General features: G+C 42.7%; 1 protein-coding gene across 2 annotated transcripts in view; it reads left to right on the plus strand.

Moving 5' to 3' along the window:
• Nucleotides 1–3402: 3402 nt before the first annotated feature.
• Nucleotides 3403–22271, plus strand: part of adamtsl3 (ADAMTS-like 3) — a 601993-nt gene continuing 583124 nt past the window's right edge. For both annotated transcript variants that reach the window (XM_078530447.1, XM_078530448.1), the window contains exons 1-2: nt 3403–3629; nt 4094–4180. In XM_078530447.1, coding sequence (XP_078386573.1) covers nt 4121–4180 — 60 coding nt within the window. In that variant the 5' untranslated portion in view covers nt 3403–3629; nt 4094–4120. The remainder of the gene's footprint in view (nt 3630–4093; nt 4181–22271) is intronic.

Below are 22271 nucleotides of genomic sequence, written 5' to 3' on the forward strand. Positions count from 1 at the left end.
TTGAAATTAGTATTTAAAAGAAAATTCAATGTTTAACATGGGTAAAAGCAAATTACTGTGGATGCTGGAGACCTGAAATAGAAACAAAGCGCTGGAAAAATTCGGCAGTTCCGGCAGCATCTGTGGGGAGAGAAACAGGGTTGACGTTTCGAGTCCACTGTGACCCTTCTACTTTGGGGGAAGAAGTTCCAAGGAAGAGTCATATTGAAACATTAACTTTGTTTCTCTCTCCACAGATACTGCCAGAATTGCTGAGTTTCTCCAACACTTTGTTTTTAATTTAAAATAAGTAATTTGTTTTCTGTGAAGTACTGGTGCAGTGTGGTTAGATATTACTATTTTTATAATGTCCATTGGTTTTGGTTATATGCATTGAAAAAAACATGAGGGTAAATGTTAACTATACTGATGGTAATCTAATTTATTGCTATTCTGCTGATAACAATGTGACCTCCATCAATCACCCGCAGCATTTAGTAACTAATAGAAGGAGCACTATATGATTGTCATTCAGTGATAGAGCAGTGAGAGAATTTTCCCAAATAGCAGGATAAGGTTTAATTGTTTGACCTCTGCAAAACATTTCCCTAGTTTTGAAAGGTCATTGACCTGAAAAATTGGTCGCAATGTTCCAGAGGTGATAGGGGTCCTGCCGATGGAGCCAGAAACCAGGGTGAGGTGGGGTGACCCTGCTTTGGTGGATGCTGGGACCCAGGGTGGGAGCCAATAAAGTGCCTGTTGCCGGGGCAGCCGTCCAATTAAGGATGGTGCCCTGCCCCCTGGAGCTGCCAGCTCAGTCAGAGGACAGGTACTTAGCACCTTCAGCACGAGGCGGGCAGAAGACCTGGAGCTTACAGCAGTTAGGGGAAAAAAGATATTTTATCGGCCTCCCCGCCTACGACCTGGCTCCTGGGGTCTGATGAAATTCAGCCCATTAATTCTGTTTCTGTCCCACAGATGCTGCTAGACCTGCTGAGTGTTTTAGCATTTTTCTGTTTTTATTTCAGATTTCCAGCACCTGCAGTATTTTGCTTTTGTAACTCCATTTTAAAATTAGTTAACCAAATGTCATTAAAACCACATACTTTTGTGAAAATATTTGCTTTTTGAGATAGTGAAAATAGGACTGGAGAAATCAGGGCTGACGGATTAAATGAAGGACTGGACTTCCGATAACATATATTATGAATGCTTAAATGGTAAATTTTTGCTGGGGAATGGAATATTTTCCACTTGGAGCAGCCATTGTTAACTTTAAAGATTCCATGTTAGCTATAGCACAGTTAGATCCAGAGTAAAGCTTGTTCTTCTCAACCTAATCTGTATCTTTCAGCTCCATTTTCAATGGGGCACTCCCATTGTACCAGCATGCCCATTTTCACAGCAATTGCTGTGAGTTTGCCAATTCAGTATTGAACTATGGGCAGTTTCGGGCCATGCCTATTTGGAATTGGGTGTTCAAATGTCATAAGCTCTTAAAATTAAAAAAATGTTGTCATATTTTTCAAAAGTGGCCTAACGTTTTGAAGGGGTCAATCATGAGGTGGATCTCAGTTACAGAAAAATGTTAGATGTAATTTAAAAAATATATATATGTAAAGATTTAACTTTACATTCGCCCTACCCCTTTAATACCGTTACATGTTTATTATGGGACAATTAAAAAAAAATAGAATTTATTCACCCCACTCTTGATGTGATTGAGAAAGTTAGTGTGTAACTTAAGTGCAGACCTGGAATAACACAGGCTGGATTCTTTGTGATGTTTGTTAAACTCTTGAGAGGAAGCAACAAGAGGTGTCAAGATTAGCCTTGGTGTTCCTGGATTTAGAGGAGGAGAATCAGCCAGATTTTGACCGTTAATGGGTATCCAATGACTCGTATTGGAAAGTGAGTGCTGTAATAGATGGTGTATTATGATGAGAGGTCATTGACCTGAAATGTTGTCCCAAAACTCCAATCAGAGTCGGACCCCCCCCCGTGTCCATTGCTGATCAGACAGAAAACTGCCCACTTAGGTTGAAAAGACTACAGTTTCTGATCCACATTGCAGAAGAACTCCCTCAGCACAGGAATCCTCACAGAGAGCAGTGAAAAAAATATGCTTAGAAGCCCTGCCCCCTTTTTAAGGCACTAGCTGCTGTATTCTGGTAAGTGTTCCCCAAGCTTCTCAGTGGGTGAGGGAATGGGTGAGTGTAGGTGTGTAAGTGGGTAGGGTGGGTGAGGTAAGTGCGTAGGGTGGGTGAGGGAGGGATGGGTCAGGGGGAGTTGGGGGTTCAAGGGGGTAGCCAGGGGCTGAGGGGAGAGTCTGGGGTGGCTCAGTGTGGGTGATTTGGGGCTGTGGTGGTCAGTTGTATAGTTACCCAAGAGTTAGACTAGAACTTTTCAGTCTAACATTTCCTGGGTCACTATTCAGGTAAATAAGTTGGAATTGTCCGAAGTCTCAGAGTCGGAAACATTGGTGGAGAGTCCTAGGGAGCAGGGAAATTATCCATTGGAAGTTCAGACTTCCTGGGCAATTCCCACGGAATCAGTGCGCCGGGACTTCCGCGGGGTCTCGACGCGCAACTGGGGTTCGACATCCGGTCTCCGACGATCGGGAGACCGGAAAATAAGCCGGTTAACACCCTGATTTTTTTTTCCTGTCCACCCACAGATGCTGCCTGACCTGCTGAGTATTTCCAGCAATCTCTGGATGTATTTAATTGTAATTTTATGACATGATGCACAGTTTGGCGGAATAACAGAGAGAAATCAACTCTTGGAGGGAGTGTTTTTGGAGCCGTCTCCAGGGTTTATAAAGATAAAGGTCCACCCATTCATTCAGTTCACTTGCTTGGGCGAATGAATCATTTGTTGAGTGGGCAGGTCCCTTGGGGTGTTTACTGTGGCTGGAAAGAAAACGATAAGTGGGGAAGGACTCACGTTGGTTTACAGTGAATTCGGGAACTCTTTCGAGTTACCAACAGTCACAGATTGCAACTCTTTCGAGTACAATCACAGTTCTTGGTTTCCGGGAGTGGGACATGAACCCACAACCCTCTGATTCAAAGGCGAGGGTGCTATGAACTGAGCCACAGCTGACACCTCGCTCTGAAGCTGTTCTGCTTGTTAAATCCACAATCGTCCGCCTGTTTCGGTCGGGGGTGGTGGTGTTCACGCCGGTGATCTTGAGCTTCAGTGGGGCTGCTCCTGAGCGGAGTATTATTTAGGAGAGTAGTTGCATTCGAGCTGCTCTCTCTCTCTCTCTCCAGTATATCGAGGAGGGGGTGGGTGGGTGGTGTTGGCGAGAGGCAGAAGGAGGACGGGTCTGTGCAGTAACACCCACCCAACTCTGGGATCAACTGCAGCTGAAGTGGGGGGGTGGGGGTGGGTGGGAGGTGGCGGTGGGGAGTCGCCCCGGACCAGGCAGCGGTTTAGAAGGGTCGGTGCAGCTCAGAGCGCACTTTGCCCTAAGAGCAGAGAGAATGGAAAAGTGACAGTGAGCAGGAGAAAGAAGAATTTATTGCACTGTACAGTACTTTAGATAATTCGCCAATCTGTAGCCCTAGGAGCTGCGTGGTGGAGTCCTGACAAATACATGCATTACTGGGAAAACCTCCTCATTATTACTGAAAGGTGAGAGTTTGGTATAAATGCTTTTTCCACCCCACCCCTTCCTTTCTCTAAATTGTATTGATGCCGATCCACATGAGATTTTATTGCCAGCGTCGAGCTGATTGCCTTAAATCCCGTGCATACTTTGTATGTCAAGGAAGTTTAAATGGAAATTGAGCTGGGGCAGCCCACTAGACATGAAGAGGTTCGTTCAGGGCGCTGATGCCTACGAGTAAGCTTACAACCTATCTGATTTCTCTGGACAGTAAAAAACAAACACCTTATGGAAGCGAAAGGGAGCGCTCTTGATAATCCCCCCCCCTCCACAATATCTGTAATTTTGTTTTCGACTCTGGGGGTTCGAGCAATTCCGATTCACCACTGAGAACTTCAGATTTCTGCTCGCACCTTGGTCAGAGGTGGAAAGTGAGGGGCGCGGACACGGGCGTTTGTGCTTTGCTGATGTTTTGTTTTTCAATTTAAATCGCAGGCTGAGAGCAGTTTAAAAACCGAAGTTCTGGAAATGGGGATAACCGAGCAAATAGCCATATATGCACTTCTGTGCGTGTTTCACTCTGTACAGGTACGACTTCTCCGCTTAGCAACCCCCTCCCTTCCTTTTATGGGGAATTATATCTGCGTTTTCATTTCTTTTTTTTGCTCCTGATTTATTGTTAAAATGGCAGAGCCATTTCCAAGCTTCTGATTTATCAGAGGGATTGTTGTTTCTTGATAGATTTGCAGTGATTGTAAAACATATACAAGTTTGCCAGTTTTTGGCATGATGTGCACCTACTACCACAGTAGTGATAAGTAACTGCTGCTGGCTTAAAACAAAACTCTTTTGAAAAGAAAATGAATAGAAACAAGTGAAGTTCACAATTTTAAAAAAAAACTTAATGCCAGCTGTGATGTTAAAAGTTATAAGCTTTTTAAGACGTAGGTAAATTTGAACTTGATTGACATACGAATTTCCCCAAATCAGGATTATTTGATAATCTTGTTTAAATTGGTTGGAATGGGGAATGAAGAAAAATGTCTGTTTTTATAAATGTTGAGTTTAAGGCATGCTGTTGAGGTTTACGATGCATTGAATGTACAGGTGAATGGGTGACCTTAATGATTAGAACTCACTACAACTGGTAGATGCCTTGACCGAACATGACAGTATTGCATTTAATTTCGATAAGGTTAGAAGTAGTAACCATTGCAGAAAGCAGCTTAATCAGTACCGTTTCTTGCATCGGATACTACAGGACCTGATTGGCACTAGTGCCAAACTGGTCCAACCTGACAGCAGCAGGTTATACTGCCCATGTGCATTTAAATACATATGCAGAGCTCCATCCAGTGGTGCAGGCTTTTCCAGAAAGATTTTATTTATTTAGTGCTTTGGGATGTCCTGAGGTCATGAAAAGGCACTTCACAGTCGGTGAGCTTTTACTTTGAAGTGTGCTCACTCTCATTGTAAGGTTTAAGGTCTGAGAGATACCATCTCTAACATAGTGCAACCCTTCTTCAATACTACACTGAAGTGCCACCCTAGGTTATGGTGCTCGAGTCATTGGAGTGGGGCTTGAACCCCAGGGCTTTATAACTTAAGAGGTCGAATGCTATCACTGAGACAAGGCTGACAGCGTTAATAATTCCAATAAAAGAACAATTATCTTGTCTGCCCTTTATTGATGTTAAAATGTACAACCAGCCCAGCAGTTTTAAAAATATTGGCTTTGCATTGTTTGGAATCGTACAGTACTGCAATTGAAGCTTAAGCCACCGTGAAACAACCTTTTGAAGTAAGCTTGCAATGCTTGCCCAAATTTGGATTACACTGTGATCAGTGACAGTGTAGAACTGAATGCTTAGTGCGTAAATAGTTTCCAAACACTCCATCATGTTGCTGAAACTGCATTAGAGCCACCCTCTTTAGTTTGTTGGCTTGTTATTTTCTGCCCTTGCACAAGGGGCAATTCCATGATTCTGTGCCAGTTACAGGATCCTGTGCTCCCAGTGAGCACGGGCTGGAGACAGGAAACATTGTGCTTGTGATTCTCTTGGCCCCTCCAAGTGCCGCTCACTCCCTGCTGGGAGGTGCTGTGTTGCCACAATTTTATCTTCAAAATGAACACGCATGTTTAAAAGAGCAAGTACCGCCAAATAGGAATAAACAGCCAGCAGCAAAATGAGCAACAGAATCCCTCAGTATACTTCTTCAAAGCTGGAAACAAATAAATGGCATTAACGTTGTTATGCATAGAGTGATTAGCATGTAGAACTCACTACAACAGGGAATGGTTGAGGCGAATAGCATAGGCACATTTAAGGGGAAGATAGATAAACACACGAGGGAGAAAGGGCTAGAAGGCTTTGCTGACAAGGTTGATGAAGAGGGTGGGAAAGGGCTCGTGGAGCGTAAGCATCAGTTTGTACAACTGAAAATAACATGGCTGATACTTAAAATTTGCATGTTGAAATATCATGAGACTTGCCAATAACATGTTTCTTTGACATGGAAAGTTCCTTCGGGATTTTTTTTCCATATAGGCCTGTGCTGCTGTTTTGAACCTAACACTTCAGTTGGAAATTTCACACCCCCGTCCCCTTGCCAGGGGCTGGGGGTGGGTTTCAGTGTTTTCTAGTAACTGGGAAGATTCGATATATGTGAGAGTTACGTGGAACTTGCTGACTTCAATCCTTCGGTTGTGGATTGCACCATGTAGCAACCAGGTTGAAAGGACTTAAGGGTTCTACATTCTATTGACAAGTTTGTGTGTGTGTGAGTGAGAGAGGTACACCTGTCTTTTGAACTATGATACAAAGGAGTGTATTGCGATAACCAAATATTCACAAATAACTTCAAGGCGCATGTGGCTCAGTTGGTAGCATTCGTGCCTCTGCATCAGACGGTTGTAGGTCCCACTCCTGTACTTGAGCACAAAAATCAAGGTTGACGCTAATACTGAGGGAAAGCTACTTTCCGAGGCGGTTCTGTCTTTCCAATGAAATGTTAAACTGAGACCCTGTCTGCTCTTTCAGGATAAAAGATCCCCTGGCACTGTTTAAGAGCAGGGGAGTCCTGATCCATGGTTATCGTTCAATCTACATCACTAAAACAGATTGTGGTAATTATCAAATTGCAGTTTGTGAGAGCTTGCTGTGTGCAAATTGGCTGCTGTGTCTCCTGTGTCACGACAGAGACTACAATTCAGAAGTACTTAATTGGCTGTAAAGTGCACTGGGACATACTGTTATCTTGAAAGGTGCTATATAAATGCAAGTTTCTTTTAGCATTTTATACTGTATAAGAGAGTAGATTTAAAAAAAACTGAGCTATAGGTGTTGGTTGGGAAACAGTTATTTTGTGTTCGGATCCTGATTTTTTGTCCCAGAACCAGAGCAGACTATTTGAGCTGCTCCTTGAGGTCAAATATAGTGACTTGAATCAGGCTACTTAGACTATGAGTAATTGGTGATCTATTCAGATGCAGGTCATTGAAGAGTTGACGTTGGGGCATAACCTGCTGGACAATGCAGACCCAACTACGCAGTGCTATCCCAGCAACCGCTTCAGTTAGAGATGTAAATCCACCATGTGAAAGGAATGGAAAAGAAAAGAGAAAAATACCTTTAATGTGTAAATATGTGTCATGGCGAAGCTGCAGCGAAGTTGTGGTGAACGTCAGTAACTGCCCTGCACGTGAAACCCGTTGCTATAAGGAAGGTCCTACTCAACAGGTCTGATGGAATAATCAAACTAACTAAGTGGGTGTGCAATGATGTGACAGCTGCAACACCTGCGTGAATGACACTTCTTGCATTATTTCAGCCTTTTCACATCATTGATCTTGGTGGCTGTTCCCACTTAGTTTTTCTGATGTCATCACATCCTGTTGCAAATACGAACACCTTAAAAAAAAATCGTAATAATTTACAGCTGTTTTTGAAGCATGCAGTATCACTGTAGCTATTCCACCTTGAAATTGCCATTTCTTAATTTGCACGATAGCATTATTTTCGGTGAAATATTGTAACCTATAACGGGAGTAGTGCAATAAGCTAGTGCAGTAGCAGTCAGTAGTCTTGTTAAATTTATTACAAATGGTCTATCTTGACTATTTATCTGAGGAGAAAGCTTATTGAAGTGAAATCCTGTTGTGTTATTGGCTTGTTGCTTGTAAATTCCAAGTCACAGCAGGAACCCATTGGAATTAATGTGCGTTGGACTTCATATGCATCACTTAAAACTACAGATTCAGCGAATCTTTTGTTCAATGTTAAAAAATTGGTCTTTATTGAAGTGGCACTGAGATGAAACTTAAGTTGTAATGTAGATTTTCAATTCCCTTCCAACTGTTTGTCATACTTAAAATGTGCATGCGTGAGGCAGATGTAATAGTGTCAGGGGGATTTTATATTGGCACAATGTTCAGCACCATTCGCAACTCCTCAGATACTGAAGCAGCCTGTGTCAATATGAAGCAAGACTTGGACAACATTCAGGCTTGGGCTGAAAAGTGGCAAGTAACATTCGAGCCACAAAAGTGCCAGACAATGATCAACAATAGAACATCCAACATCTCCAAATGACATTCAATAGCATTGATGAATCCCAGTCTCCTGGGGTTACCATTGAGCATAAATTGATCTGGACCAGGCATATAAATACTGGGGCTTTAAAGAGCAGGTTAGAGACTGGGAATTCTGAGGTGTGCGACCCTTCCCCTGCCTCCCCAAAGCCTATCCACCATATCTACAAGGCACAAGGCAGGAGCGCAGTGGAATACTTTCCACTTGCCTGGATGAGTATGGGTCCAACAACACTCGAGAAGCTCAACACAATCCATGATAATGCAGTCCGCTAGATTGCTATCCCACTTATCCATCACCTTAAACATTCACTCCCTGCACCAATGGTACATGGTGGCAGCAGGGTGCGCTATACACAAGATGCAATGCAGCAACTCACCACTATCTTTCCTTCGACAGCACCTTCCAAACCAGTAACCTCTACCACCTAGAAGGACAAGAGCAGCAGATGCGTGGGAATGGCATCACCTGCAAGTTCCCCTCCAAGCTCCCTGACTTAGAGCTATATTGCTGTTCCTTCACTGTGGCTGGATCAAAATTCTGGAATGCCCTCCTTGATAGCACTCTGGGTGTACTGTTGTAATGCACACTGCATCGGTTTAAGAAGGCAGCTCAGCACCACCTTCCCAGGGGCAATTAGGGATGGGCAATAAATGTTGGACTTGCCAGTGACGCCCACATCCCATGAAAGAATAAAAAAAGCCATGATTCTGACATTACAGTGATAGCCACTTTATTCAGATTTCCATGCTGTGCAGTGTTGTTCTGAGATGACACATGATTCCTTAGCAAAATTCGGTAGCAACCTGAGAAAGATAACAGTGAAACAGTAACATAACCTTAAATGCTTGTTTAGTTTCAGCCTATATTCAGTTATTTGTAGAATCAGTTCTTTTAAAAATTAATTGTAATATTAACTATCAGCACATACAAAAGGTGTAACTTAAAACGAGATAATATTTGATGCTGTGCTAATGAGCCCATTTTTCTCCAGTATGTTCATGTCTTGCATCTGCAGTTTAATTCTAAACATAGCATTGTTAAGAACTGAAGTATTGTATGATTTTTAAATGTTTTATAAGAATACAAACTAATTTTACCTTAATTGAAGTTGCCCTGAATGACATCGATACCACAAGGAGCAAATGTTAGGATCATTGGCCTTTCAAACTGTTGAGGAGGGGACATTGTATCAATGTGAAAGACGATAGGTACTGCTAGCAATATATGTTCATATTGACCCTCGAGCAGAAAAGCAAGTGTCATCAAAACTTATTTCAAGAAGAGCACTTGAATGATGTTAGCTTTGGGGTTTAAGTTTTCATTGTGGTTGCATAACATTACGCTGAGATCACATCCAAAAAGAACGTTAAAGAGGGGGATTTGAGGCGGTAATTTGAAGAAACAATGAAGCAACCAACATTGTCAGAAGTTCAGGGAATTGGTCGGAGCAAGGCATGCTAGTTAGAAAATTGGGGAGATATTCAAATTATGAAGTAGGAACTAATAGGCAGATGCTTGGGTAAGGTGAAGAATAATGAGCCATCACTTGAGCTTGGAGGAGAAACATTGGTTGTACGTGGTATGGGTAAAATGAAATGAGGGTGTAGAAAGATCAGTATGAGGTCTGGAAGGCAGGAGAAGTTTAGAGGTTGTTGCCAAATGTATTGCTGGAACAATGAAAATGGCTCAAATGGAAAAATAGGCCTTTTTTATCATTATCATCTTGAGCAGTATTCTTCCCCTACCTGGGGTGGATTGGCAGACAGGCATAAAATTGGATGCACTGTCCCAGGACCATTCCCAGTTCCTACCTACCTGCCCCCTGCAGTAATTTTAGATGCAGCAAGGGAGGCATTGGGATGCCCAGTTGCCCACCTGTGGGACAATTGAGGACTTTAAGAGGCCAATTTAAGGGCCTCTTCCCACCCCTGCTTAAATTTTTCCTGTGTCAAGTGGAGGCTGCCACCAAGTGGGAAGCCCGGCAGCCCTCATTGCTTGGGTTCGGGAGGGCAAGGTTGGGGGGATGCTTCCTTTATGGGCCCCCTGGATCCATTGGAGGCCTCCTTCCCAAGGTTTCCACTGCCCGAGCACTCCCTCCCCCTGGGTTTCCACTCTCCCTTGGCCTAGCCACTCCACCCCCCCCTCCCCCCCACCTCCTCACCCCTCCTTTGCCAGGGTCTGCTAGTCTGGGCCCACCCAAAACTCCCTCCATTTCCCTCCCCATCTGTCTCCAGCGATGATCACCAATGGGTACTGCCTGCAGTCCCAGCAGTGGCCACCACTCCTGGGACCAGGAAGCTGCTGGGCATTTGTTTGGCTGGCAGCTTCTCAGAGGCAGGACTCCCTGCCCGGGGTGGTGGCGGGGGGAGTGGGCGGAAGTATCACTTCAAGTCACTTAACGCCCTGCTGAGCCTCGAATGGCTGTGGGACAACGCACTGGATTGGGGGGTGCTGACTCACCACCAATATATACCCTGGATGGGGGGGACAGACCCCGGCACAGCATAAAATTCTACCCGCTTGTGTTGATTCCGCGTTCCTAGTGGGGCTCTGGATTTTGTTGCAACCCTATTGTGTCGTACGTCTGACCCGTACTCTCTTCAAGAGAAATGGGATGCATGGGGTTTGTAGGCTTGCTCTCTAGCCAATAATAGATGGATTTATGGTCCTGAGTTGGCCTGGGGCAAAGGTAGGGTACAATTGAGACTCTGTTTGCATCGGTAAGTAATTCCCAATGAATTTGCTATTATGTATATTGTGAATTTTGTGTTCTGCCTACTTTGAGAGGGGTATCTGTGTTAACGCAAGGTGTCAGCACAGGTGAAAAGGTTGTTCACAAAATACAACAATGGGTATGTGAAGTCACAATGCCACTGCAGAACAAAACACTGTAGTAAGAGGTGTAAAATGACAAGAAAACATCTACTGGCTCAGTCCATAGCACCCTCGCCTTTGAATCAGAAGGTTGTGGGTTCATGTCCCACTCCCGGAAACCAAGAACTGTGATTGTACTCAAAAGAGTTGCAATCCGTGACTGTTGATAACTCGAAAGACAAGAAAACATCTACGTATTCTAACATAAGAAAGGAGAATAATATGTACAAGGTATTTTAATCAAAGTACAATGGGGAGAGAAGCCTGAGACTGAAAACAGATATTTTTGTATAAGGGTTTATCCATTTTCCCCAAAGCAGCAAGTTGTTGTCCGGAACTTATAGATATTTATTTGCTACAAAACGAAATGTCACAATGCCACTAATTAATAACAGCCCTAGCTCTTAACCCTGAACAAAATAATTTAGCATTTTTCCTTTGGGAGTGGACATTTTGTGGCAGGCAGGTATTTTTGCCATTGTAACTCTTTGGGGGTTGCATCGGAGCAATCAATATGATGGGCTGGATTTTGCTCCCTGTAGTGAATGAATGGCATCAGCTATTCATTACGCTTTCGCTTGTTCACAAACCTGCTATGGAATTTTGCACTGAATCTTGCTATAAATTAAAAAGTATAAACAGTGCAGCACCCTCTACTGGGGATCGAGGACCTGCCTAAACAGGGCAAGCAACGGTGTGTCACCATAAGCAACCTGATTAAAGAGTTGTTAATGAGCAGCGCAGACTCTGAACCAGGAAATGTCAGTTAGAATACTTGATTGAATGTCAGATTGAGTGCAGAAAGCAAAATAGAGGTAGAAAAAAAGATGGGTTGAGAGAAATAATTTTAAAAATATTATTTAAATAATCCATTAATCTTCTTAGGCAGTCCCTCCGGACTGGAGGATGACTTGCTTCCACTCTAGTTCAGTGGGTTCTGAGATGACTGGGCATTGGACCTATGTGCAGACTCTGTCACACGCGGGGCAGATGGTTCTTGAAGAATTGGGCAGATGAGGTGTTTGGAGATTTGTATACTCTCCCCGATGCCTTCACTTCGTCTCTGCAGACTCCCGACGAAGTCTCTTGATTTTTTTGGTGGCTCCCTGAATAAACCTTCTCTACTATCTCATTAATCATTGCTATTTTACATTACATCTTAATACTATTCCAGTTAACATGACTTGAGTGAGGAATGTTAATGGACCAAGAGTCCAAGGACCATGTAAAATAATTCAAGCCAGGGGCTCCCATGAGTCAGTGGGGATGTTTGACCTCTTCGGGGATGCGTTAAGGACATCCCTAAAGTGTTTCCGCTGTCACCCTGGGGGGCCCTTTTCACGACCAAGTTCCAATTAGAACCGTTGCTTCGGGAGCCTGGTGTCAGGCATATGAACGACACATCCTTCCCAGGGGAACTGGTTTTGATTGATTAGCACGTCAATGGTGGCCATGTTGGCTTGGGAAAGTACTCTGCTGTTGGACCACCTTTCTTGCCACCCGATTTGGAGGATCTTATGACTACACCACTGATGGTATTTCTCCAGTGCTTTGAGGCTTCTGCAGTGCTTTGAGGCCTCTGCTGTAGGCTGTCCAAGTTTCCTAAGAATATAGGAGCGCTGGGATCACTGCTGCCCAGTAAACCGTGACCTTAGTTTCGGGTTTGAGACCCTGATCCTCAAGTGCTCTTCCTCAGTTGGCCGAAGACTGAGCTAGTACATTGAAGGCGATGGTGAATTTCATTGTCTATATCTGCCTTCGCTGAGTGGAGGCTCCCAAGATATGGTAAATGGTCTATATTTTCCAGGATCTTGCCATTGATTTTAATCGATAGGAGGAGGTGTGTGTTGTGGGAGCTGATTGGAACAGGACCTTAGTTTTCTGGGTGTTTAGTGAAAGGCCCATTTTTTTCATATGCTTGGTAGGAAGAATGAACAGTGACACTGGGGGTCAATTTCTGAGTGAGTGCACACACAAGCATCATCATGACTTAAGTTGCAGTGATTTTGGTTTTGGATTGAAGGCCGCATAGGTTGAAAAGTTTACCATCTGTTCTGTAGATGATCTCCACATCTGTGGGTAACTTGTTGGAGGTGATGTGCAGAATTGCACTGAGGAAAATTGAGAAGAGAGTTATGTCATTGCAGCAACCCTCCTTTGCATTTTCCGCCATTAATTCAGACCGAATGGAATGAGTTTTCACATTTATAGAAGTTTAATTTTTAGTGCCACCAGTAATTAAGATTAGTTAAATGTAATTGCACTGGAATAGACAAGCATTAACGCTTTCTGGTGGGTTTTGTCCATCTGTATTTCTCATAAGTAAAGGAACTTTAATTGTTTTATATATTTCAATGCCATGCTTTTCAGCAAGACAACATTCTGGTTCAGGTTCTGGAGGTGCAAATCCAATAACTTCCTGATTTCCATGTTTATTTGTGTATGTGCAGCCACTGCAAGTTGCTATTTGGTTTACATTTCAATAATGCTGAGCATCGTTAGCCTCACCATTATTCCTACAGCTACTTTCATATAGTTGACTTTGGTGTGGGAAATCTTGCCTGACAAATTTATTAGAATTCTTTGAGGAGGTAACAAGCAGGATAGATAAAGGGGAGCCAGTAGGTGTAATATATTTGGATTTCCAAAAAGCATTCGATAATGTACCCCACATAGGGCTACTTAATAAGATAAGAGCCCATGTGTTGAGGGTAGTATATTAGCATGGGTAGACGACTGGCTAACTAATAGAAGACAGAGAGTTAGGATACGGGGGAGTGTTTTCAGGATGGCACCTGTAACTAGCGGAGTGCCACAGGGATCAGTGCTGGGGCCACAGTTATTTACAATATATATTAATGGCTTGGATGAGGGAAATGAATGTACTATCGCCAAGTTTGCGGGTGCCACAAAAATAGGCGGGAAGACAAGTGGTGAGGATGACATAAGAGTCTACAGAGAGATATAGACAGGTTAAGTGAGTGGGCAAAAAAGATGAAATATAATGTGGGAAAGCGTGAGGTTATGTACTTTGGCAGGAAGAATAGAGGAGCTGAATATTATTTAAATGGAATAAGACTGAAGAAAGCTGCAGCACAAAGGGATTTGGGAGCCCTCATGTATGAACCCCAAAAAAGCTAGCATACAAGTTCAACAGGTAATAGGTAAGGCAAATGGAATGTTGGCCTTTATTTCAAAGGGAATGGAGTATAAAAATAGGGAAGTCTTGTTAAAACTATACAAGGCACAAGTTAGACCACATCTAGAAAACTGTGAACAGGCTTGGTCCCTTATCTAAGGAAAAATTAGAGGCAGTCCAGAGAAGGTTTACTAGGTTGATCCTGGATATGGAGGGATTTTCTTATGAGGAGAGGTTGAATAGGTTGGGCCTGTACTCATTGGAGTTTAGAAGAATGAGAGATGACCTTATTGAAACAGATAGGATTCTTTGGCGACTTGACAGGGTAGATACTGAGACATTGTTTCCCCTTGTAGGAGAGTCTAGGACCAGAGGGCATAATCTCAGAGTAAGGGGGCACCCATTTAAAATAGAGATGAGGAGGGATTTCTTCTCAGAGGGTAGTGAATCGGTGAATTCTTTACTGCAGAGGGCTGTCGAGGCTGGATTGTTAAGTATATTCAAGGCTGAGATAGACAGACTTTTAATCAGGAAGGGAATCAGGGGTTATGGAGAAAAGGCAGGAAAGTGGAGTTGAGGATTATCAGATCAGCCATGATCTCATTGAATGGCGGAGCAGACTAGATGGGCCGAATGGCCTACTTCTCCTACGTCTTTTGGTCTTTATTTACTGTTGAAGTATTTGACATGATCCTTAGACTCTTGGCCCATTAACATATTCCTCACTCATGTATTATTAACTGGAATAGTATTAAGATGTAATGTAAAATAACAATTATTATTGAAGTAGTAGAGAATGTTCAAAATATTGGATGGGGGTTGAAAATATCTTTAGAATAAATATTAGTAGATATCGCACCCCCCAGCCCCCACCCCCGGCTCCTTCCCTTCCCTTCGGAGAAGTCTTAGCTCCAAATTCAGTCTTGGGCCTTGACTTGCCTGGTTAAGGCCACGTTAGGGAAATTTCACGAGTTTTGCTCGATACGTTTAGCCCTTGAAGGAATTTGTGAAGAGGCTCAAGAGAGATTCTTGGAGGTAAGGAAATAAATGCTTTTCACTGGCCAAAAGTTCACCAAAAGCAAAAATTATGAGATAATGTGTCAGCAAAGTGCCTGAAGTGATTGGTAATGAAAATAGTTGTTGGCCGTGGAACTAAGGCGGTTTTGATATTCCACGCATCGGTGCTGATTGTTTCAGCAGAAACAATCTACCACTGATGCAAGCAAAGTTATTTAGAGTGGCCAAATCAAAAATAACATAAGATTAGTTTATCTATATCAGTGTACATTCATCAGTCACTGACCAATGGCAACGTGAATAGGGCCTTTCATGATTTAAATATTCCAGAAAAGGCAGAGCTGTGCGTTGCATAGTAAAGAATTGATAGTCTGAAATTTAAGTTTGTTTAATACAAGTGTATCATGTAAAGTGAGAGATGCAACATTGGAGAAACAGCTGACCTCTGAATGAATAGTGACATTGAAACCAGCCACTATCCAAAAAAAAGTACTGTAGCATGTTATTTGAGTTACCTTTAATAAAGTTTAGAGGGAAATTAAATTTTAAACGACTAAAATCTATCTCTCTCTTTGAATTCCTGCACACATGCTGCCCCTATTAGACCAACTCCAGATGGGTACAACTGCATAACCAGTAGTTTGCATTGAAATGGATCATAGAAGGAAAATACTATAATGTAATGTGGTTATTTTATCATAACAGTAACAGATACATACCCAACATTTAGGATGTTTGGTACTTCAAAAGGAATTTCATGAATGCTGAAATTGAATAGGAAAATTAAGTCAAGGTTATGCCCTTGGTTAATCCTTAATTTATATTGTGACTCCCTTAGGACTTGTAAATGTCATGTCAACGTCACCTGCTGCTTTACACTCATAAGGCAATGGTTAAAGCTCAGGGATGGTCAAAAACAGCAACATGAGGTTGGAGTAAATTTTTGAAAATTCACCGCACTCATGTGTTGTGCTTTATTTATAATGGTCCATGAAAAGAAATAGGGATGACTTTGATATTTAAGTTAGGCACAGTGCATTTTTGCTATCTGCCTTAGATAGGATTGCACTGTGCAGCCTTTGTGCCTATCTGGAGTTGACCTAATAGGGACTGTGTACATGCAGGAACTCCTAAAGCGGTAGCTTTTAGCCTTTTAACATAAAATTTTGCACTACATTTTTCTTTTGCATTTTTTTTTTTGAGTCTACTAAATGTGTTCTTTACAAACATGTTCCGAATTTTTCTGTGATAACACATTCTGTTTATGACCAATCTAATTCATTTGCTAATTCAGTGGAAAGCTGGCTAACTTCAAGAATTTTGCCCAACAGGAAGATTGAAAAATAAAATAAAGACGAAAACACAGCTCTTACAGATTTTTGCAGGTCTGCTCTAAATGTCTACTTATAAAATGGTAATTATGTATGTATACTTGAGTGCAGAGTCGGGTGGGTGGTGGGGGAGGTGGTGGAAGAGAGCAAGAGAGAGGGGGAATCAGCTATGGAGTTGGATGGTATGAGCCCTGATATTTCGAGAAGTGTGTGACTTCACTTTCCATACATAAATGTCCAGTGTTGATTCTCTCGAGCAAATTAGGGTGACTACTTTTTGAGCCCATCCGCACTTTAGATCTGTTCCCTTGTACAACGTGGCATCCAGTCACACAAGGAGACAAATGGTCTACAAATATAAGGTGACAAATCATTGACATACACACCCCCAACCTGCAGCCCATCTTTTTTTTTAAATCAGGACTCATGCAGCTAAGCTTTGTTGCAATGATTTTTTTGTGTGCGAACCTTTTAAGATCGCTGTGGAAAGGCTTTTCATTGTAAGTTGTATTTTTGTAAGTGTGCCCTTCTGGAATATGAGTGAGGGTGGTAATTAATGAAAGAGCTGTAAACTTATGGAATTGAATCATAAAATCATACTGCTTCAGCACAGAAGGTGGCCATTCATCCCATCATGTCTGTGCCAATTCTCTGAAAGCAATTTACCTAGACTCACTCCCCCACCTTTTCCCCATAGCCTTGTAGATTTGTTCTCTCTGGATAACGATCCCATTTCTATTTGAAAGCCTTGATTGAGTCTGCTTTCACCACACTCTCAGGCAGGACATTCCACATCCTAATTTTGCACTGCATAAACAAGGTTTTCCTCATGTCACCATTCCTTCTTTTGCCAATCACTTCAAATTGGTGCCCTCTGGTTCTTGACCCTGCTGCCAAAGGGAACTGTTTCTCCCTATCTACTCTGTCCAGATGCCTTGTGATTTTGAATACTCCTATGAAATCTCCTCTTGACCTTCTCTGAGGGGAACAGCCTCAACTTCACCAACCAGTCCACGTAGCTGAAGTTCCTCATCCTTGGAATCATTCTTGTAAATATTTTCTGCACCCTCTCCAATGTCTTCATATTCTTCTGGTGCCCAGAATTGGACACACTGCTCAGTTGAGGCCACATCAGTGTTTTGTACAGGTTTAGCATAACTTCGTTGCTTTTGTGCTCTACACCCTACTTATAAAACCCGGGGCCCCGCATGCTTTATTAATTGTTTTCTCAAATGGTCCTGCCACCTTCAATGATTTGTGCACATATGCCCCCAGGTGTCTCTGCTCCTGTACCTTTGATTTTATATTGCCTCTCCTTGTTCTTCCTACCAAAATGAATCACTTCGCACTTTGCTGCATGAAACTTCATCTGCACTTGTCTGTACGTTCCACCAGCCTGAATAAGTTCTCTTGAAGTTTATCACAATCCTCATCACAGTCCACAATCCTCATCACAATCCACAATACCTCCAAGTTTTGTGTTATCTGCAAATTTTGAAATTGTGCCCTGCACACCAAAGTGTTGGTTGTTTAACGTAGATCAAGAAAAGCAATGGAACCCAATGTCGATCCCTGAGAAGCTCCACCATACATAAGCTTGTACAAAGGCCTAATATGGCCAGCGTTGGAACAGATTGTGGCTTGAAACTTTTAAATGATGATCTTGCCATTTTGGTTTCCTTTAAGGTGTGCCATCTTGTAGTATGTGGGTTTTACGAGTGATATATGAAACACTAAGCCTGGAAGCCCACCTATTGCCAGGTTGCTGCCCCACGAATTTGTGGGAAAGATGCAGGGGTGGCAATCAGTCCAGAACTCACCCACCCACCTCTTCCCCAAGGCACAGGCAGCCATCCTACAGGAGGTGCAAACGCTGCATCACTTCATCACTCGCGGAAAGACTGTTTCTTTCCTCTACATGTATTTTGCCTTCTTTTGGTTCCTGCCAGACACTTCGATTCCCAATGTAGCTTTTGGAAAAGCTGAAAAAATAATTTAGCTTACTTGGAAATATCTTTTTCCCCATATGTGTCCACTTACCTTTAATTGGCCACATTTTCTTCAGCAATGTTGCCTGCAGCCCATGTAAGGGCTGATCAGTTGTATAATTTGCTGCCCTTCCCTTCGGATAAGTCTTTACTCCAAAACCAGTCTGGGATCTTGACTTGCCTGGTTACGGCCACCTTAGGGAAATTTGACGAGTTTGCTCCTGTACCACCATGTTGGCAAGTACGAAGTCTGTTGCTCCACAATCTCACTGGTTCAACATTGAGTCTGGAAAATTCACTCCACAGAAACTTGACACAAATTTGGAACAATTCGCAAATATTGTGATTGGCAGTGAGATTTTGTTCATTTGCATAAAGTTGAAGTCAGTTGGGATGCATCAAAGGAATACTTGAATTTTCAGGTTGAATTACTAATACCGATAATTGCAAACACCTAGACGAGAATGTACTTTGAGCTGCAAAGAAGTAAGAGTAGGCAGAAAACCAAATCAAGTAAAAGTGGGAACTAAAACAGAACATTTTAACATATCCCATAGTGCATAATCTAGTTTTGCTTCAAGCGTACTTAAGTTTGAATCCATGGCATGCCATTTACTTGAGGGAAGCTTCAGGAACCAGATGTCATACTTGCTTCATAACAAGGTTGTGACCCAACTCCATCTCTGTTCTAACTTGGGCCTGCGAGCTGCTCCGTGCACATTCCAGACCTATTCAGCCAACTGCTACACTCGCCCAATGCATGTTGCATTCCCTGTTCAACTGCTCTTCTCTTCTCCCAGTGCTGCAGTACCCAATCAATACAACAACTTGCAGTCTATACAAATTATAGTTAGTTTGTTAGAATCTCCTGCCTCATGGCCAATGAGGCAACTTATTTCTTCCATTGCGGTTTATCAAAGATGAAATATTAGACTCTTAATTGGTATATCATATTCCATTCCATCCAGTAGATCATTGCCAGGAAAATAAAATAATTTTCATAATGTTATTGAAATTGATTGTAAGATAGGAATAGTGTGTGTCTGTGTGTCTTAATTGAATTAAAGACAGTTGGTCTGAAGGCTTTGATGTATGAAAAGAGAAGCTAGAATTGAAATGCTGACTAGGAAAACATGGCTGAAGTTTTAGAATGTGAGGTGGAAAGGGAACATTTGCGTTTTTAGATAAACCAGGGTAATTTGAATTTCAAAAGAGATGGTGAAATGTTACACTTAGGCAGAAGAAGCTGAACAGTGTGTTTATTTTTCCCAAAACTTAGTGATAACATTGGTATGAAACTATGAAAGATTTTTATTATTAGAAAAATAGAGTTGAAAAGACATATTGGGGCAATGGGATTTACATTAAAAAGAGAGAAACCTGTATAAAGGAAATTAGGTTGTGTGTAAGGGAAGGCATTCTAAGATCTAACAAGTGCGAAAAGCCTCCAGCTTCTCAGCCTCAAGTTGCTCTCCACACGAACTGAAGTGAAGAAAACTCACTTAGAATTCGACTGTTCAGGGTATCGTGTTATATTGCCTGGGCCTTTTAAAGTCTATGTGCTTTACTGTTGCCTTAATGGAGGTGTAACTGTGAGTTAGATTAACGAGGGGAGCTAGGAGTTATTATAATAACTTGTAAACATGTGTATGTGCTTAAAATAATTTATTATTAATAAAGGTTTAATTTGGTTTTGTAACAAACCTATAAGACTCGGTGGTCTTATTACTACTCAATTCAAGGCATGAATCTCGGAATAAATACAAATTGTAAAACAGTTGTGGCAGTTGTTTCAAGTTTCCCTCTGGAATTTGGACATCTCAGCATTTACCATCCGCTGTGCCAGAACAATAATCCCTACTTGAAAATGTTGACATTATTGTTGTGTTCAGTGTGCTCAAAAATGACCAGCGATCACTTGGCATCAAATGTTCTGATTTGAAATAAGTTTGATCGCAATCAGTAGGGTTTTGCCATCTTTGACATCAAATGGCAAAAGGTGCTCAGAGCTGTCCAGCGCACTCAGAGACCTGCATTGAAAATTACAAGGAAATTAATTACTTGAATAACATCTGAATTTATTAATTTTTTACCATTTAGACCAAGATATCTTTCCACTCCACAGCACATGCTTGAGAGTATCCATCGGATCCCCATCAGTTCTTAATTCATTTTAGTCTCAGGGTCTATCCTTTCCACTTGCAACCTCCCGCCAGGGCTCAGGGTCTAAACTATTCACCCCTTTGGAATCTCAGGTTCAACACTCTCTCCCCCTCCTAGTCTTGACTCTCTTTCTCCCCACCCACCCCCCCCACTTCAGTCTCAACTCCCTCCTTCCAGTATTTTTTTCTTTCTTATTCATTTACGGGATGTGGGCGTCACTGGCTAGGCCAGCATTTATTGCCCATCCCTAATTGCCCTCGAAGGTGGTGGTGAGGTGCCTACTTGTACCGCTGCAGTCCATGTGGTTTAGGTACACCCACAGTATTGTTAGGGGGGAAGTTCCAGGATTTTGACCCAGCGACAGTGAAGGAATGGCGATATATTTCCAAGTCAGGATGGTGAGTGACTTGGAGGGGAACATGGAGGTGGTTGTGTTCCCATGTATCTGTGGCCCTTGTCCTTCTAGATGGTAGTGGTCGGGGGTTTGGAAAGTGCTGTCTAAGGAGCCTTGGTGAGTTTCTGCAGTGCATCTTGTAGATGGCGCACACTGCTACCACTGTGCGTCGGGGGTGCAGGGAGCGAATGTTTGTAGATGGGGTGCCAATCAAGGAGGCTGCTTTGTCCTGGATGGTTTCGAGCTTCTTGAGTGTTGTTGGAGCTACACTCCAGGCAAGTGGAGAGTTTTCCATCACAATCCTAACTTGTGCCTTGTAGATGGTGGACAGGCTTTGAGGAGTCAAGAGGTGAGTTATATGCCACGGAATTCCTAGCCTCTGACCTGTTCTTGGCGCAGTATTTATATGGCTCATCCAGTTCAGTTTCTGGTCAATGGTAACCCCCAGGATGTTGATAGTGGGGGATTCAGCGATGGTAATACTATTGAATGTCAAAGGGCAATGGTTAGATCCTCTCTTGTTGGAGATGGTCATTGCCTGGCACTAGTGTGGTGTGAATATTACTTGCCACTTTTCAACCCAAGCCTGGACATTTCCCAGGTCTTGCTGCATTTGGACATGGACTGCTTCAGTTTCTGAGGAGTTGCGAATGGTGCTGAACATTGTGCAATCATCAGCGAACACCCCCCAAGTCTAACCTTATGATGGAAGGAAGGTCATTGATGAAGCAGCTGAAGATGGTTGGACCTAGGACACTATCCTGAGGAATTCCTGCCATGATGCCTTGAATTGAGATGATTGACCAACAACAACCATCTTTTGTGTTACAACCAAGGGAGAGTTTTCCCCCTGATTCCTATTGACTCCAGTTTTGCTAGGGCTCCTTGATGCCACATTCAGTCAAATGCTGCCTTGATCTCAAGGGCAGTCACTTTCACCTCACCTCAGGAGTTCAGCTCTTTTGTTCATGTTTGAATCAAGGCTGTAATGAGGTCAGGAGCTGAGTGGCCCTGGCGGAACCCAAACTGGGTGTCAGTGAGCAGGTTATTGCTAAGCAAGTGCCGCTTGATAGCACTGTTGATGACCCTTCCATCACTTTACTGATGATGGGGAGTCGACTGATGGGGCAGTCATTGGCTGGTTTGGATTTTTCCTGCTTTTTCTGTACAGGACATAG

Source organism: Cetorhinus maximus, chromosome 26 (assembly GCF_964194155.1).
Source record: "Cetorhinus maximus chromosome 26, sCetMax3.hap1.1, whole genome shotgun sequence".
Classification (NCBI taxonomy): domain Eukaryota; kingdom Metazoa; phylum Chordata; class Chondrichthyes; order Lamniformes; family Cetorhinidae; genus Cetorhinus; species Cetorhinus maximus.